At 40.8% G+C, this 20,070-nt stretch overlaps 1 protein-coding gene across 1 annotated transcript; it reads right to left on the reverse strand.

The window, feature by feature from the left end:
- Nucleotides 1-4,736: 4,736 nt before the first annotated feature.
- On the reverse strand, nt 4,737-12,012 carry ABRA (actin binding Rho activating protein). The gene is made up of 2 exons (XM_068525489.1): nt 11,336-12,012; nt 4,737-5,256 (listed from the first exon to the last, which is right to left on the reverse strand). The coding sequence occupies exons 1-2, from the start codon at nt 12,010-12,012 to the stop codon at nt 4,737-4,739; spliced, it is 1,197 nt and encodes a 398-aa protein (XP_068381590.1).
- Between the last annotated feature and the right edge of the window lie 8,058 nt (nt 12,013-20,070).

Below are 20,070 nucleotides of genomic sequence, written 5' to 3' on the forward strand. Positions count from 1 at the left end.
AAAATTGAAAGGTGTCAGTTCTCTAAAATCAATCTGTATTGGCAGGGAAAATCTCAGCCAGGTTTATTTGTGGAAATTAAGCTGGTCTATAATTTATATGGAAATGTAAAGGCAAAGAACAGCTGAGGCCACAGTGAAGAATGAGGCTGTGGTCTTAAATACTAGACAATCATGATCTGTTAAAAAGGTGTTTACAACAATGTGGTATTGGTCAAAGGATATACAAAAGAATGGATTAAAGTCAAGAGTCTAGAAACAGACTGATTTTTTAAAAAGATGATGCTGCTGTTTAGTGGAGAGAATGGTCTTTTCAATAAATGATGCTGGATTAATCGGATGTCTGTATGGAACAAAAAATCTTGCCCCATCTCATACCACGTACAAAAATTAATTACAGATTTGTAGATCTAAATGTTAAAGGTAAAAAAATAATGCTTTCAGTTGAAAAATATAGGAGAATATCATCATGACTTTAGGATACACATAAATTGGACAGAAAAGCACTAACTATAAAGGGAAAAAATGGTAAATTATACTACATTAAAATTTTAAGAGCTTTTCATCAAAAGACATCATCAAAAATGAAAAGGCAACCAACAGAGTAGAAGGTTTTTGTAATACACAGATCTAATGAAGGTCTCATATACACAATATACAAATGACTACGACTCAAAAGACAAAAAAGGCAGAAGACTTTGGCAATTCCTAGGAGTATTAAAACAGCCAATAAACGCTATTTAAAAAGGAATGTGAAGTGGAATAACTTTGGAAAACGTTTTTTGGCGGTATTCTACTAAAGCTAAATTTGGCCGGCAAATTTCATTCCTTGCTATGTACCCAACAGTAATTGTGTATATTTGTTTACCAAAATACATGTACTAGAGTGTTTACAAAAGAACTATTTGCTTGCTTTCTCCTCTCCTGACCAGCGCCCTGCTCCCTCCATACACTCACCCATTCACCTCTTTTACTGAGTCTAATTTACTGCTTCCTCTGGCTTGTTCCTGGAAGTAATCAAGCACGTGGGCACTCTTCACTAGCAGAGGCTCGGTTCTTAACAGCCCTCTGGTAAGGTGCACTGGTTTTCAAACCAGCTAAAGGGGCTCATCTTCCCAGTGTCGGACTCCAGGTCTAGGGGTGCCCAATATGTGTCTCGAGCCCCTCACTCCCAGGCAGGATCCCCGAGCTTGTGATATATCCCCCTCCTCTTTGTGTTCCCTGCTCAGGGCGCAGGCCCTGATCTGACAGCTTCTCCTCCCTTCCTACCTGGCTCTGTGTGAATCTTTCTTTAGAGGCTTCATTGTAGAATAGCCTTTCTACCAGTCTCCAGTTTGTTTTCAGTGAGAATTGCTCCACGTGAAGTTGTATTTTTGATGTGTTCCTGGGGTGAGGTGAGCTCAGCATTCTCCTACTCTCTGCCATCTTAATCTCCCCTGCAACCTTTTCCTTACTTTTTTCAGAGCTGCATCCATGTGTATGTACCATGCTTTTTTCAGCCATTTTCCTATATGTATTAGATTATTGCATTATTTTACAATTAAAAATAGTATACTATGTTATGCATATGTATTTTCATATTGTTTGAGTTGTATCTTAAAAGGAAGTTTGGGGATTGGAATTTATTGGTCAAAAAGTAAATGCAATGTGATTTTGTTAGATACAGGGGTGCCCCCCAAATCTGGGCACACAATGCCATGAGATAATCCTTGCTGGGATGATATTGAACCACAGCACTCTGAAAACCTCTAGGCCAAGAAGTTAGGTCATACGGCGCATTTATAAATTAAATACTTCTGCAGACATTGTGTTCTTACTGTGTATCGAGAAACATCCTGGGTACTGGGAATGAAAATGCATATTCTAGCAGGCATCTGCATTAAGAGGCCACTTTAACATGCGCCAGATGGTTCCCTGCTTCTGTAATCCCTGAAAATAGTGACAATAAAGTACAGCGATACTTTCTCTAGCATGAGTTCCCATTGAAACGAAATTCTACTTTACACAGAATTATTCCCATATCATGTGAGAAACAGTACCTAATATATCTGTTGGTAGTATTAAAAAAAAAGGGGGGGCTTCCCTGGTGGAGCAGTGGTTGAGAATCTGCCTGCCAATGCAGGGGACACGGGTTCAAGCCCTGGTCTGGGAAGATCCCACATGCCGCGGAGCAACCAAGTCCATGCGCCACAACTACTGAGCCTGCGCTCTAGAGCCCACAAGCCACAACTGCTGAGCCCGCATGCCACAACTTCTGAAGCCCATGCACCTAGAGCCTGTGATCCTCAACAAGAGAAGCCACTGCAATGAGAAGCCCACGCACCACAACAAAGAGTAGCCCCTGCTCGCCACAGCTGGAGAAAGCCCGCGTACAGCAACAAAGACCCAACGCAGCCAAAAATAAATAAATTTATTTAAAAATATATATATCAAAAATAAAAATTCATTAAAAAAAAAAAAGGAACTTGAGTTGGGAAAGGGAAAGTAAAAGCAGAAGTAAAAATATAGGTGCAGCCTCATTTTCCAACACAGTGTTGGCGAGAAAGAAAGTCCGAGTGCAGACTTCCCTCCTGTTGATGTAAGTGGGCAAAGTGATAAGAAGGTGAACTTGGGAATCAGGAAGTCATAAAACTTCAAGTTAAAGAAATTAAAAGGCATCAAACATTTGGAGGTCCATACAGTAAAGGTTAAAAAAACAAAAATGTACCTACCTTTCAGTAACCCCAAGCTCTTTAAACATCCGATTGAAAGTTTGGGGAAAAAAATCCTGAAGATTTGGAAACCAACTGTACACTTATCCGTTACTGGGAATTTAGAATCGCCAAAGGTAAAGTGCTATTGATAGTATACTTAACTTTATATATAATTATTTCATATGTTATTTGGTGACTATGAAAATATGAGGACTTTCATTAACATGTTTGCCACCTGAGTTCTACTCATCTTTTTTTGTCTAAAAGCCTTAAGGTTTTCAGCCATGGATTTTTCCTATCATGGAGTTTTTTTAAGATAAAAATCTGTCATATAGCAGGCATTTTCCTCTAAGAAAACTTTCTGATTTTACAGTCACACCTTATTCAGAAGAGTGTTAATGTAAGCTCTCTGAGAAGAAGACTTTTAAATTCCATCCTCAAATTCAGACAAACTGAACTTTGAATGATCTGCATCAATGCTTGCATAAACTGTTACTGTCCAGAGTTGAATATGTGCTCTTTGTCTAAATATTCCACCGATTCTAGAAGTAACCCTAGTTGCACTCTATAATTTTGTATTTCAAACACCAGAAAGTGGTATTGTGGAATATAACTTCAAAATAGTAATATAAAAACAAGAACATAAAATACAAGAAAGTATCTTTTATTCTTGTGCCATGTTTTTAAATTTTGACATAGGTTTCACTGTTGTGATAAAAGTATACATCTTATATGAAATCCTATTTAGAAATATTAGTCATTAATTTGTAATTTAACAAATCTATTATGGAAACAAAAATGTATAAACTTTCTTCTTTAAGAAGCTTTTTGGAACTTTCAGTTTGAAAGAGAATCATACATGAAAACAAGGATAACTCTTATGGTAGTTTAATCCATACTTTATATTAAACCTAACGCCTAACAATTTATGAGTGTCTATTACTTTGAGGTATTGTGCTTTGACATTAATTTCTGTATCTAACACCAAAGTGCTATAATATCATTTAGTAACTTCCATTGAATTCTGTAAGAATTGTAATCTCACATTTTTTATTCAATTTGTTTTTAAAATTATACAAGGCACATTAAATCTAATTGAGAACAATTGACAAGAAACAGATTAGTGCCAAATAAATTTGTCTGTCATCATTAAGCTATACTTTTTTCACTTTGGCAGGACTAATATTGCTGCTTTAGGACTTTCAGATATTTCAAAAAATTTATTACAGCATGAAGTAACGTAAAATGTCTCAAGTCTGTTTCTCATCTACCCATGATTCTATCAGATTCTTCTACACTCAACATTCCAATTCATTGTAGCATTTTCTGTATTTCTACTTCAAACAAACAGCATGACTCATTAAGGTTTTGAGAAAAAATAAAACTTCCCCAAGAAGTCCTGCAAAGGCAGGTAAATCTAAATGTCTTACCTTTGCTCTGCTTTCATAGAGAAAGTGAACAAAACCGCCTTCTCTGCTGGCTCTAAGACCACCAGCAATGTCTTTTTATGTGATTTGTGCAAATCACATCAGAGAAAGGTGGCTAATTTCTGTTGGAAACCTATTAAATTCAAAGTCCACAGAGAAATTTCAGCATCTTATTTGAATACCACTTTTTATTTGTGTGCTTATTTCGTGTGCTTGTTTTTTAAGTGATAAAAATAATGGTACAAAGTCAAGCTTCCTAGAAAATTTTAAATTTAGTTTTGCCAAACTTGCTGGAATTTTTTTTTCCTGAACAATGACACATTGTAATATGTTTTGCTGATATTTCCCTGAAGTCAGCATTTTTCTTAGATACAATTATTTATTTAAAGATTTATAGTAGTTTTGCAAAGAATAGTCAAACATTTTTGCCTAAAAGGGTAAATGGAATTTCAAATATTTATACTGTTGTATACGAATAGTCCGCGATGTGCTTTCCGAAATGCTTTGTGTGTGCTTAAATAGAGTGCCAAAAAAGTCAATCATGTAAAAATTGTTTAATATTTACCAACTTATTACAGAGCAGTTTGCATTTTACTTTTCACTACATCCGCATTTAGCATTAAGACAAGAGTGGGTCAAGTTTGGCCCGTGCGGTTGAAGGTTCAGTCAGTAGAGTAATCACAACATGGTCATCCCGGCCTTGCCATAACATCTCTCCTTCGAAGTCAACCAGTCCATGCTTCCTGGCACGCATGAGAATGCCCACAACTTTATCTGAAATATGAACGTATCTGTCAAAGAGATCTCCAAAAGTAACCTGGATCTTGCCGTCCTGTCTGTGGTGAGCCATCGTTCGGATGATGAAGCACATGTCCATGATTTCTCTGTAGACATGCTCCTTGGCTCTCTTGGCCCTTTCGGCAGTTTTGGTTCCTTCCTTGGGACAGCCGTAGCCTTCATCTCCTTTGTGCAGGCAGGTGGACATGGCCAACTCATAATCAAACTCTTCACTGAAAGGATTGAGCTTCTGAGATTGTCTGTGTTCATCAGCCCAGTGTTGCCATCTTTCTGTCAGGTTGCCCACTTGGCTGTATTTTTGCCGGGCTTTGCAGTTGAGTTTCTCTGTGAATCTGTTTGCCCTAAAAGAGAGAGAGAGGATGAAGAATCAAAATATTGATATTTTAACACCCAAGGGTTGCTTTCTGTTTGTACTCCTTGTACATATGCATCTTAATGTAACTCTATAATTGTTTCATTATAAAAGAAATATGAACAATTCAAACAAATAAGAGATGATAATTTTTTCTAGGTCTCTTTGCCTTTATGAGTAAAGCATGAACTCTTGGACTACCTAAAAGTCAGAAATTTGTATTCCTCATCCATACAAGTGACTCACCCATCCTTCTCCCCAGCTCCGAGTGGCTTCATGTGTGGAAGCATTGGAAGTGGGAGATGTAGAGCAGGGTTGAATTTGCTTATAGGAATGGCATGCCCAAACTCAATAGCCCCTTCTATCTGAACTCTCACAATTTGCTGTTCAAAACCCAGTAACGGGTCAGATGTGGGTCTTCCTCACTATCCAAACTCACTTCCTGCAGTCTGGTCATTCAGATGCAGGGGGCTAACACTCTGGATAGAGAGGCAGGCATACTTGCGCCAGCACTGTTTTCTTCGAAGAGGAAGGACATCCACTAGATGGCGACCTTTCACTAATTCCCGTGGTTTGTGTCCTACACTTGCTGCATTGTTTCACTATTGCAGTAGAATTCAAACTAGGAGTACACTGCTGAGTATAACACTGCTATTCTTTGTAACCACATGGACAAAAGTACATGACAAAGTTAACTGGGAAAAAGCAGCATACAAAAACTGTTCACACAATTATCACAACTTAAAAAAATCATGCATGTATGGAAAAGTGCTAGGAGCTACACTGCCCTGAAGTGGAATGCATTTCCCTCAACCCTGCTGGTCCTCGTCTTCATCTGCATCTCCATAGACTGTCCCTGTTCAACTGCTCAGATTATGGGCTGCTTGATCTCATGATCAAAGGAGAGTAAACACCTAGTGCCCTTGGAATGATGGCAATCCATGGCAGACATAGTCTTCAATAGCAAGCCCAGGGTCATCCTGGCAAAACCCAGAGCTCAGCCTCATTTGAGGCTGGAACATCTTGCTGGAGAAGCGACTTGAAACATCTCAGAAGAAAGTGAAAAGAATAGCATGATTTATTAACTCATACTTTTCGTCTCCTGAGCACCACCTGTGGTTCTGTCCTATAGTACAAAACATAATACATCCTCCCTTTAAGGAGCTTCTGGGCACTTTGACATTCCTTCCATCCCCTCTTAAAGTACTTACGACAACTACTGTGTGCCAGACACTCTTTTAGGTACTAGTTGAATATTCAATAATGAAAAAAGAATGGCGAATAACCACTAAAAGACATTCATGAAAATCATCAGAGCAAACCACATTTGAGTATATATGGTACAATTCTAACCATGTAAAATTCTAACCATGTAAATTCTAACCATGTACAATTCTAACCATGTAAAATGTAAAATGTACACACCAGGCTGAAGAAATCAAGAGCATGTGCACAATTGAAAATAATTATGTTGGTATCTAGATGACAGTGGATGATTTTTTTTCTTTTTCAAAATTCTCTTTCATGCTGGTATTACAGTTGACCCTTGAACAACACAGGCTTGAACTGCGCGGGTCCACTTATACATGGATTTTTTTTTAGAGTAAATACTACAGTACTACAGGATCCTCATCGGGTTGTTCAAGGGAACAATGGTGGGGGAGGGGTTCTGATCTTTCAAGCACTTGAAAATCCGAGTATAACTCTACACTTATACTGTATCCATGGTTCCACCTCCATAGATTCATCCAGCCATGGATTGTGTAATACTGTTGCAAGCATTTATTTTAAAAATCCGCTTATAAGTGGACCCACACAGTTCAAACCCATGTTGTTTTGCATCAACTGTATTGATTTTAAAATTTACAAGAAGCAGAAAAATAGAAAAATATTCAAATTATCATCCAGAGGTAATTTGTTTAAACTGTATGTTATATGGGTCTCTCATTCATTGATGTTGTATTTTTTCTTCTAATTTTAATTAGGAACTTAAATTCCCTGAGCGTTGACACTATGTCATTTGGGATAAGGGTTGGGGTTGGTGAGGTAATAACTCTGTGAAGAAGAGAAACATCTAAAAAAGCACCTACTAAATCTTAATTTCCATTTGTTATATGGTCAAACTGTAATTCCCAGTAATAAGAGAAAAGGAAAGCAAAAGAATTGGTCCTATTAGCAAGAATTAGGAAATAGACAAGGTTGTTTTAAAGAAGTACTAGAAGAAAATTTATCTTAATGAGTATTTAATTTTCTCTATCTTATGAACGTTCTATATTGTCTTAGTATTTCCAATTTTTAAAAAGTATGGAAGTTTCAGGTTTAAATCAGGATTAGAAAGTCTTATACCCTGAGTATCCTCCTGATCAATGAATGTAAGACTTAATATATCAGCTTATCCTGTTTTTCTAAATTTCAAGTAAAAATGTGAATAATAGTTTAGATTGAGCTTTAGAAAGACAATCTCGTATACATTTATAGAAGCAAAGCGATATTCAAAGACTGGCACCACATCCATATCTTAGGCTAGAACACTTCTCTGTCAGTAAACTGAAGAACTTCCGCCACCCTTTCCAACTTCTCAGGGAAGTTCTGGGGAGAATCTGCTCCTCTGTCCACTGGTTTGCTTGCCCTTCGCCACAGGAAGTATAGTCAATTTGGTTAATGGGAGATTGATATCTACGGGGTCACATTTATCAGAAGCAGGGTGACTGAATTCAAAACTGTGCTCCTTTCTGTTATCAACCAGGTTTGGGAGCCAAGCCTGTGCTTCTCCTTGCAGATGGGCAACTGTCCTCAGAGTCCATGGAAAGGGTTCCAAGCTCGAGAATTGGGGGCAAATATTAGAAAGCCATACTTTCCCCTTCATATCTAGCAAATATCTTCAGTATAGTTGTACCAAAACACTACAGTTTGGGAGTTATTGGGATTCCACTAATTAAGCTGATGCTTTGATCTCCATTTGATTTCTTGAGTCCATTCTGTCCTCAGAGAATCAGTCTAACACAGTGGTTAAGAATGCAAGCTCTAGCATCAGCCTTCCCAATGTCATCACTTACTAGCTCTATGACTTGTATACATCTCTGCGCTCAGTTCCCTTTTCTATAAAACGCACCGTCATGCTCAACCATTAGTATTTTTGCCAAACAGAACTTGGAGGAGAGGATGGATGAGTGATTGTCATTTCAATATTGCATCATTACTGTATGGGAAGTAAAATTTCCTTTGTCTAAAGGAGCTGGACCAAACAAGTCACATAGCTATACAATCAAAACACTGAATATTTAAAAAATAAAGCACAAAATAGAAATCATTTTCATAGTAAAGCCCCAGTTAGTAAAACTCTACTGGTAAAGAATATTTCTACTTTCTACCAAACCTGACTTGTCTCTGTTATCCATAGAACATCTTAACCACCAAGAAAACTTTTTTTCTACTTAAATATTCGTGACACGTAATTTTCTCCCTATTAGTGGATATGGGGAAAGAATGGTGCTTAGAATTAAAAATAAATGAACAAAACCCCCTTTCACATAGGCCTCCTCAATAATGCCACATTCCTGTCTCAAGCAGTATGTGAGAGTCCCATCAGGTAAAAAGTCCCATTGGGCTTCTGCTGAAGCTTCCTGAGCATAGCTAGGATTACTGCTGACATTCAGAGCTGCTGTTGCTGTGTACAACATTCTGGTACCCTACGTATTCTAAGACTAAGGGAAAGGAACCAAAGAAGGAAGGAAGGGATTTCATTCCCATTCTCCTCCCCAAACCCTGAGAGCCAATCTCCTAGCATCTCGTAGTGTTGGGATCACCAGGGCTGGCCCCTTGCATTATAATGAGTACAACTTATTAAGTAGCTTTCCTGGGTCCGTTGCTTTACATAATTAATACCAAAATAACTCTATGGATTATCACATCTATTTTTTTTAGATGAGAACAAAGAAACTTAGGATTTGCCAAAGTAACCATGATTCAAATCTGTCTCTCATTCAAAGGTGTCTCTCTATCACACTAAGAAGGTGTCCATGTACACGTCTGTTTGGGGGAACCAACAGAAGGGTCCGGTATGCAAGTTCTCACTTCCAGGTGAGACAGTTTAGAGTAGTGGTCAGGAGGGTGGGCTCTGGATCCAGAGTGCCTGGGTTCAAACCCCATGGGCTGTACAATCTTATACAAATTCCCTAATACTTCTTTGTCTCATGTTCCCATCTATCCAATGAGGATAATGATTATGCCTACCCCATGAGAATGTTTTGAGGATTAAATGAATAAATACTTAGACAAGTGCCAAAGAAGAGTACATGCGTTGGAGATTGGTCCCAGCTGTCACCTCCCTACCTCTGGCCAATTCAAAACATGCTGACAGGAAGATCGTCATTGTGCCACCCTTAGTCTTTATTCCGTTGGGTTTATTCTGTTCTTTTGTTTCGTTTTGTAGCACACACACCCCCCAAATTCACAAGGCCAAAACTTAGACTATGGTTCCCTATGGTCTGGTAGAATAGTGATTTCTGATTATGAATGCCTATGTGAATGTAAGTAGAGCACAAATCTAGATCTCTGAATGCATCCTCAAGGTGCTGCATGAGAAGTAGCATCACGTCTGGTTTCAAAGCATTGCATTTGGAGACAGGCATACACATCTCAGGTCACTAACTTGCTGAGTGAAATTTCCCTCTGAGCTGCAGTGCTCTCATCCCTAAAATGGGATATTACCTACCTCATTGTGAGAGTTCTAAGGACAAAGCACGTAAAATACCCATAGCACACACTAAATGCACACGGAATTATGATTATCTAAGTCTGCCATTTCATTTTTCTTGAAAGCTTTCAATATAATAGTGCTAATTCTTTCAAAACATCTTTAAAGTCACAAACTGTGACAGCTTTTTGTCAAATAAGGTAACCAGTTTTGTTCTTTACTTTCTGATTACTTCATAAAACTTGAAAAAAACACCTACACATCTAACCGTTCCCAGAAGGAGTCAGTTTATAAGCATTCGCCACATCTGAGACTTTTCCTATATTCTGATATCCTGTGGTTGTTGAGTGAGAAATCCTGACTTTGTTATGTGGAGGCAGTTACTGTCTTGAAACAAAACATGAGTTTCTTGTCAGACTAAAGTATCAGTTTGAGTCAGTGTGTGTGTGTGTGTGTGTGTGTGTGTGTGTGCATTTAATTGTTTTCGGATTGTGATATTTTAATTACCTAGCTTTAATAGCATTTCTATCTTTGTTTATAAGCAGAACAAAGTTTTCTGAAAGTTTGAAAAATTGCTAGATAATGCAATCTATATGAGGAGTAATAACTTTCATACAGTGAGCTTATGTGCAGGCACTGTGCTAAGTTCTCATCTCCTCCCAATACAACAGAATTTATTCCAAAAGGTTACTGTTGCCATTGTTTTACAAAGGAGGAAATGGGTTTAGAAAAATAAGCAGTTTTTTTTTTTTTTTTTGTGGTGAGAACATTTAAGAGAGATTCTCTTAGCAACTTTCAAGTGTATAATACAGTATTGTTAACTATAGTTGGGGCAGAGCTGGAATTTGAACTTGGGTCTGACTTCAGAGCCTGCTTTCACGTCAGACAGCAGCTTCCCACCTGTATACAGGCTCACAGAAATCCGTGTTCCAGGGGCACTATTTGGGTAGATGTGTCTCTTGAAAATATTTTAGACATTTTGGACAAGGGAAAGGTTTCTCCACTCAGTCTACCAGCAAATACTTGTCTCTGCAGACAAATAAGCCAATTTGTTACTCATTATAGAATTGACTTAAAACATTTACCCAAAGCAGATACCCCTCTCCGGTGGCTTCATCTTTGTTGTGGCTAAACCTTGAGTGTTCAAAACAGAAAGGAGAAACCAAATAGTGCAGGCCCTTGGCCCAAAGGTCCATGACTGAGCTTGGTACTGCCCTCTTAGCCCAGGGGCATGCCTTTCCCCAGACCTTGCTGCCTGCCCTATCTGTGAGAGTCTCGCTCTGACTTTGGTAGTCCTTCCCTGCTCTCTGGGATTCCCGCAGCTGCCTGGGGCTCAAGGCGGGATAAGGAGTTGGAAGATGCGTTCACTTACTGGGAGGGCAAGGGGCGTTTGATTCTGGCAGCGGCCACCCGCTCTGCATCCTGCTCCAGCCTCTCCTCCGTCTCCCCTCCATAGCCGCTGTCCTCTGTGTCTATGCTGTTGCTCCTGAACTTGGGCTCCTCCCGCTCCTTCTGCTGCATCTCTTTCCAGCCTTTGGTCAGCTCAGATACCAGGTTGGCACATTTTCTCCTCCGCGTTGGGGAGCCATGGCCGCGGAGGATTCTGTCCATTTCACTCTCTGGCTGCCCAGCTTCAGGCGTGTCACCATCCTTCTCGTATCTGTGGCTGAGGTGGCCCACATCCCCTCCTCTCTCATAAGCCTTGCTGACAACTGTTTTGGTCACCTCTTTCCTTCTGATCTGAGAGACCTCGGTGGCTTCCTCTGAGCTTTGTCCGTCTCCATGTCCCTCTGGCCTTGGGGAGGAAGACTTTGGGGCACTCTGAGCTTTCCGGTGGGTGGCGGGGTGTATCACTGGTCCAGAAGCTTGGGGTGGGTCCTGGGTCCCTCCTGGCATCCAGCCTGTGGGCTCCTGGGCCTGCCTGATGCTGTTCTCATTGGCCCACTGCTGCCAACCTCGGGCCAAGCGGATAGCCTGGGTGGCTGTGCGTACCTTCCGGAGGGCACTCTTGGCTGGCCCCTCCTCCCTTTCCTTTTCCCCCGGAGCCATGCTGCCTTTCTCTTCTCTGCTGCTAGCCTGGGCACTGGCTAAAATGAGTATGGGCCGGTGGAGGGCCTGGGATTTAAATAGAAGTGGGATGTGGGGTGGGAAGAGAATTTGGTGACGGTGGAAACTATGTTAAGCGCTTCTTGCCAAGATGCAGTGCCTTCCCTGTGATGGTGTGCTTTTTTTAAACCCTGACAGCTCCAGTTTCATAGAGCAGAAGGGCGTCTCTGTTGGTAAAGGACAGTGATAGGACCACGCCCTTTCTTCTCCAAGTGCCAGAGTGGAAATTACTAGATCCGATCATGTGTTCAGCCTTAGGTTTTTCCTGACCTTAAAATATGGTCCTACCATTTATAGGAGCATAAAATATGTGCACGAGTTGTGCTGGGAACATTATAAGCTTGTCTCCATTGAAACCTCAACAGCTTTCAATATAGCTCTTAGTCCCCATTTTATAGCTGAATACAATGACACATAACTTCCTATAGCGAATAATATCTGAGACTCAAACCCAGATGTCTGATGTAAGGCACGTGCCTCTTTTCACTCTACTCATCAAAGGTCCTAAGTTGCCTTTTTCTTTTGTCTTCAACTCTATTCGATACAGACTTTAGAAGTCACCTCATCCAACCTCCATTTACCAGATGAGAAAATTGAGGCCCAGATAAGGGGGAAGACAAGGGCCTGGTGTTTTAGACCCACGTTTGAATTATTTTATAGACAAATCCTATTAATACGCAAGACGATAGTCAAAATTTTGGTCCAATTATTTTTTTACAAAATCTTTAAATTGAGACCAACACACACACTGAATTTCAGAGATTATTACAACAAATCTTTTCAAATATTTTGTTAAAGCAGACTATTTAAAGACAAAATAAGTGAATGCTATCAGAAGCAACCCCTACCCGAAGTTTTGTTTTTAATAACACAACCTTCCTTAGCAGAACTTCAAGTTCAGGCAGAAAAACCATTTTTTCAATTCTCAGAACAAAGACTGAAATATAGTTTTTAAAAAAGGACTGTATAGATAGGTCATTTGGACAGGAAAAGAACCATCTATTAAGTGTCCTAAACCAGGTAAAAATGCTCAGGGCTCAACACTGAGTAATTTCTTAAAGTAAGACAAATAGAATTTTTTCTTCATACAACAGTTCTATAGATTTTTAAACTGTATACTTTCCTCCAATCTTGACATGCAGTTAACCACACTGATTGAAAACTGCTGTCTAAGAGCATAAAAAAGGTAAGAACTTTAAGTACTTCTGATTGTGAGACAAATTTATTTAAAAAAAAATGTTGATGTCAGTTTTCCATCCTGTAGGTCGTTTACCTCCCAGGATTAAGACAATTGGGGAGACGATTTACCACTCTATCTAGAAATCTGTCAGATGTGTTTTTAGAGTTCAACAGCAGCTGATAATGTTAACTGTGGTCTGACAATGCAGAGACAAAATCCCTCTTGATTAAGAGGAAATTGGATCACAAGAAAAAACTATGACAAAGATTTCAATCTGAGTCTGAAATTTCTGGCATTCTTTCTTAGAATGTAGACACATTGCAGACTGTTTGGTTCCTGTTAGATTCCCTTCATCTACTTGGAATGCCTTGGAAAGGAATGGGGTCCCTCAGAGATGCCCATGAACTCAACCCAGGACCAGGCTAATTTATAACTCTCCAAGGGACTTTTCTGCTTCCCTGCCCACACCTGTTCCACATTCAATTCTTATAGGGAGAGAATGGAAACAGCAAAATGTTACTAGTCTTTCACATATTAACAGGCATTGCAGTCAGCTGCCTGAGGCTTAGGGCTATCAGCAGATAGTCTTGGCAAAAAACAGGCAGCTACTAAAAGAATCTGGTCATTCCTTCTGAGATTTTGCTTCCACGGCAACTGTGGTCCTTCACTCATGCTTCTTCAGAAGAGAGTGTGAAATCCTTTTCCTCCTCGTGTCTGCTTTGGGCATTCCTTCCCTAAAGAAAGGTCTGTATGCTACCTACTGTGCATCTTATAAGAAATATTATATCTTCTTTCTCAACCTCGATCTAGATTCTTAAGAGTTCAGCATTCTTCTGCTTTAATAGAAGGTGTAAAAGAAATGAAAATAAAGTCTCAAAGACAGATATAGTGAACTAAGTAGTTTACAATGTGAGTTTCCTGTGAGACCATGAGATTAGAAACTGTAGGTGAAGATGCAGACCTGATTAGTGAAGTATTTACCACCTAAGAAATTTGTCATAAGTGTGAAAGTGTTTTGTAAAAAATATTAGTTATTATTTGATCATGTGGGCAATACTAGGGAAGGGAGGGAGTTATAGTTATACAATTCTCTGCATGATACACTTAGAAGCCAGGTGGAGCCAGCTCTCATCACCAGCTATATAATCTTACTAAAGAGACTTTAGAAACCGACGTTTGCTCAAGGCTTATGTGAAACAGTAATTTCACTGATCCTTTCTACATAAACGAATACGATTTTTACTTGTTCATTCACAGAAAAGTGGGAATGAAAAGACTTTAACGGGCAGCAAAAAATGGCTTTTGATTTCAAATGAATTTACTTAACTCAGTGCTCATGGAACGAATACAGTGGGTGAGGCCTGATGGTAGACAGTGTCGGGGAGAGTGTAAAGTTGAACAAAGCAGAACCTACTTTCAAGGTCTTCCCATCTAGCCAGGAGAGGACATGCATACAACTGCCCTTAATAGTTTGGGGAGAACTACATTAGAAATAGAAATAAAGCTTTATGGGCTCATTGAGCACAGGTGACTGATTTTATTGGAAGGACTTCACAGCAGTGGTGGTCCTTTATCTGATGCTTAAAAGGTAAAACTCTACCAGGTGGAGAAAGGGTGCTCTAATCTGAAGAAACGCCGTGAACAAAGATACGAAGGCATGAAGTTGCACGGTACACCTAGAGACCTTCTAATGGCCCAGCGTGGAGATCACAACCTCAGACGCCTACAGGATCATGCAGGTCATTTAAACCCATGAGGTGAGTTGGGTTGGGGCACAATATGGGGTGGTGAGGACTGTGGGCAACTGGAGAAGCAATGTCACAAGAGAAGTAAGAGGTCTGGATTTTTACTTGAACTCTCCCAATTCTTTAAATGGTGACAGTTAATACACACACACACACACACACACACACACACGCACACACGCTCACACACAATAGTACTGGGTGAACCTACCCAGTTCTTGGACCAGATTCTGTGGGCCCCCAGTTTATAAGCTTTAGAGAAGAGCATACAGTGTTTATGGGGTAAGAACAAGGGGCCCCAGAGCAGTAGGAAAGGGCTTTGAAGAAGTCAGTTGCAGCTATATTACGAAGAACGCCTTGCTAAGGAATCAGTGTTTTATCAAATGGGACTCACTGCATCACTAAAAAATTTTAAACCTCAATGTGTTTATCAAATTTGCGTCACCAAATGATCAAATCAAAAACCAGTGAAGTGGGGTTTGGATTTGAAAAAGATAGGACTAGGATAGGGAGACTCTTTATAGGGGTTACAAAAATAACCTTGGAAAGAACCCATTGAGGATCTGAAAGAAGAGAGAAAGGTTTGAGAGCCATTGAGGGTCACATCAGACCCACTAGTTGCCAAGGGTGATGGGTATCGGGGGTGGTCTAGAGGTTTCAATTTAAGTGACAGTTGTGAGGAGGTGACATTAGCTGGAAAAGGATAGAAGGGACGACTTGTGGTGAGAAGGAGGAGTTTCCCTCTTGAGTTGCGGAAGCGCTGGGGCGCAGGTGGAGACCTGGAGCACTGAGAGGAACCAAGAACATGGACCCGGTGGTCGGGTAGAACCAGGTGAAAATCCAGGCTCTGCAGGTTAGCAGGGTGACCTAGATCATGTTACCTAATTTCTCTAAGATTCAGTTTTTTCATCTGTAAGATGAGTATTATCAGAGCGTCTACCTCATAGGGTCAGTGTGAGAATCAAATGAGTAACACATGTGAAGCACTGAACAGCATGCCTGGCCCATGGAAGCTCGATAAGTGGTTATTGTTACTAATGTCTGGATGTTGAGTCATGGAGTTAGAGAATTAAAGCTGCTTAGATAATTCTGTCTGATCAAGGACAGGCCTGATACCAAACCCACGGCCGGGATGCGTCTTCAGGTGGGAGGGTCAAGTGGGGTGATGTGTAAGGCCTGGTGGCTGCAAGGGAACGCTTATTTATAGTGTTTCATTGTAAGGTCATTTATAGTGAGGCCGTTAAAGCAGCGTTTGAAAGGTTTCCCTCAGCCTGTTGCAGGTCAAATGAGGTCTCAGTTACTTGGTAGGGATAACCAAAGAGTTGAGCACAGGTGCTTTCCTGGAACCTCCTGGAATATAGAGCTTAGTGGTTTCCAATCACTGAGGCTCACATTAGAATCTTAAATCACATTGGGATCACCTGTGGAGCTTTAAAAACTACCACTGGTGCTAAACTGTCTCTGGAGACAGGTCTTGGGTAGGGTCCCAGCACCATCCTAACCTAACACACCATCGGGGCTGACAACCCTTGTTCTAGATTCTAGAGGCTTCCAGCAGACATTCCACATGCAGGTCTCAAGAGTGTCATGACCAGTAGCCCAGGTATGGGTTCAGGCAGATTGATTTTGCATTCTGGATCTCCTTTCAGAATCTGTGTACCAGAAGAGTTAACTCCTCTGAGACTCAGTTGCCTTGTCTGACGGCAATAACATGACTTTCCCCCCACCCCCGTTGTTTGTGTGTCTACATGAGATGATGTTTGTTTGTGCAGCAATTAGCACAGTGCCCAATACACTGGATAAGAGCACCACGTGGAAGCTGTTCACATTGTGCTTTATACTGTTACTGAGGATAATGATGCCACCTTCTGCATAAATGACCTCAGTCCACAGACAACACATCGAACCTCAATATGTATAATACAACATAAACTTTTACATCATTAACAATAATAATTTACATACATTGCCAGAGACCAAAGAAAATTTCAGAGAACAAATGTCACGCAAACCATTATCAATCTATAGTCACATTAATTTAATTCAGGAGACAAACAGATAAATGCTTATGATATTTAATTAAATCTGAACAGTGGTGTCTCAGAAACTGACCTTGTAATCATGACTGAAACTCACTCTTCTTTGAATAACAGTTGTTCAGTCTTCACTATGTTATTAACACTAACTTGGTTCAATTCATGTTTAATCGATTAACTCCAAACTGCACAATTTAGAAGCATACCTCATTAACACCCTAAACTGACAATACCCATTAAAGTATCATGTTCCTAACTCCTCTGATCTTTGAATAGTATAGTATAACACACCTAGGATGGTGTCAAGCTATAGTTCAATGAAAGAAAAGTGAAATCAACAGCTGGTTTGGGCTGATCACGCCCACTTAATTAGTGCAATAGCTCCTTAATACATTTTGCTGCTTCTCATTTTGCTCTATGCAAATCCATCTGTACACATCTCCCATGTTCACCTTAAAACTCAGAATTCATGTACTCGCTCAGCTGATTAAAACCCTTTAACCACTTCCCAATATCATCCAGATAAAGTTAAAATGTCTTAGCCTCATAGTCAAAGCTTGCTATCATTTGCCTTCACTTTTTACTCCTTGCCTTTACAGTTTGGTAACTATGGAATTTCACCTAAAAAAGCCTTTTTCTTCCTATTTTGGAGGATGTATGGTTGAAACAACAGTGCGCATAGAGAAGCTTTGTGTGTGCTGAGACAATTCATTTAATTTTTGCTCCTGTTTCTTCCTGCAAAAATCTTCTTTGTCCTGGACTTGGTGTGAGTGTCAATAATGTATACGAAAGTGTTTCATAAACTGTAAAGAACGATAGTAGCCCAGTCACCATGCTCGGACTTCTCTTTTCTTCTTCACCACTGGGTCTACTGTAATATTGTAATACATCTCTGGCTGTGTTACAGCTCTGCACCAGCTGTAGTTTTTAAAGCTCCACAGGTGATCCTAATGTGGTTTAAGATCCTAATATGATCCTCAGTGATTGTAAACCACTGAGCTCTGTAATACCCCCGTCTCCGGGTTCCATTGGTGCCACCTACTTTTACCTTACTACCTGATGTCTTGTACACCCATGTAGTCACTAAGCACCACCTGTGGGCTATGGAGGGGTCGGGTGACAAAAGAGATGAGTCTGACCAGTGTCTGCCCTAATGAAGCTCACAGTAGAACATGGAGAAAGAAAGAAAGCAATCAGGTGTCACTGGGTTATGATATACGGGTCAGAATAGGGGCATACCTGAGGTCAGAATCAGTTATATCTTTGGGGTTAGGGAAGGCCTCAAAAAAGAAGGTGCTGATTGAACTGAGCATTATGGGTTGCTGTCCAGTCGAAGGCGGTTGGGGAGAGGAAGCCCCAGAGAGAGGCTTAACGACTCAAGGTACGGAGGAGGAAACAGCATGTCTTACTGGAGTGTAAGCTGAGTTTCCCTACATACTACAGCCTGATGGGGTCCCCTTTCTTTTAATAACCCAAGAAAACGACTTACATCCCCCTCCACTCAGTGTAAACGGAAAGAGTCTAGTGGCTATTTAGAAGTCTTTTCAAATATGAGTGTGCATGTAAGTATCTAGAATTTGACCACTTCTCACCATCTTTATTGACATTAACCTGCCCGCCCCTTCTCACCTGGACCATGGGCAGCTCAAGCCACCATCAGCATTTTTGTGGATTATTACATCGTCTCCTTAACTGGTCTCCCTACTCTTAATCTTGTCCAATCTATTCCCAACATTAGTCATATCCTTTAAAAACTTAACTCGAATTTTTCTCTCTGTTTTTTGCCTCAGAGTAAAAGCCAAAATCCTCACAATGGTCTGCAAAGTCTTACCACACTCTCCCCGTTTAGGCCTCTGACTGCTTTCCCTGTGACTCTCCCCTACCCCGTTCTTCACCCTGCCTGGGCCACACGGATCTCCAAGCTCTCACCTGCCCCCGGGACTTCTGCACTATAGCTCCCTTTGTCTTAACCTCCTCATTCCCCACCAGCCGGCGCCATTGCCTCTGCATATTCCAGAGACACAAAGTCTCTCTAAACAAAAGAGGTTCTCCTCTTAAGAGCAATGCTGCATCCTTCTGCAGTGGAAACCGAGGAAGGAAGTGCAGTGAAGTTTGCAGGTGGTCAGGTAAATAAGTAAGACCAGATAGTGGAGGAACTTTAAAGCCCTGATAAGAAATACAGATTTTATCCAAACCTTGTAAAGTTTTAACCTGAGGAATGGCATCATCAGAATTGCACTTTAATAAATTCATTTTGTCGGTAGTACGGAGAATGGGCTCAAGGATGGTGAGCGGGCAAGAGTAGGGGCTGAGATAATTTTTGTTTTCTTTTATCCAGAGGCAACCCCCGCCAGGGGCAGGATGTTTGGAGGTCTCTGTTGTCTCTTTCCCACCCCCTTTATAAAGGCTCTTCTAAAGCAGAAATCCCAGTCAATTCTTTCCCCTACTAGTCCACCAACTAGACCAAAATTGTTTCCACCGCTGGAGGTGGGAGAGTGGAGAGGCGGCTCCACCCACTGTTTCGTTACTATGGTGACAGCGAGGGGGAGGCGGGGTAACCTAAGTGCCTTTCCCACCCTCCTCCCAAACCGAGAAAATAGTGAGCCCTGCTGACCTCGCCAAATTCTAGCCAACGGGCGGCTGCTCCTGCTTTCCGCCAGTTCCCCCCGTGGGCCTCGCCCCCAGGAATCGGATTCACGAATCTGGACTAGGGATTTACAGTTCCAGGCCAGGTGCGAGGGCGCTGGGTGGAGGAGCGCAGAAATCTAGGTAAGAGATGATGAAAACCTACTCTAAAATGGTAGTGGTAAAGTCGGAAAGGAGGGAATAAGCACTACAGGTGTAATTAAGAGGTGGAATTGATAGGCGTTGGTCACAATGAGATATTACGTGTGAAAGAAATGAAGGCATTTGGGATGGAGAGAGGCTTCTTTGTCTTGGGTTGATAGGGAGATGGTGGTTTCATTCACGAAAAATAAAAATACGAAGGGAATACTAAGCTTGGGGATTGGACAAATATTAAGTTTTGGATATACTAACT

Source organism: Eschrichtius robustus, chromosome 17, assembly GCF_028021215.1.
Source record: "Eschrichtius robustus isolate mEscRob2 chromosome 17, mEscRob2.pri, whole genome shotgun sequence".
In the NCBI taxonomy this organism is placed as follows: Eukaryota; Metazoa; Chordata; class Mammalia; order Artiodactyla; family Eschrichtiidae; genus Eschrichtius; species Eschrichtius robustus.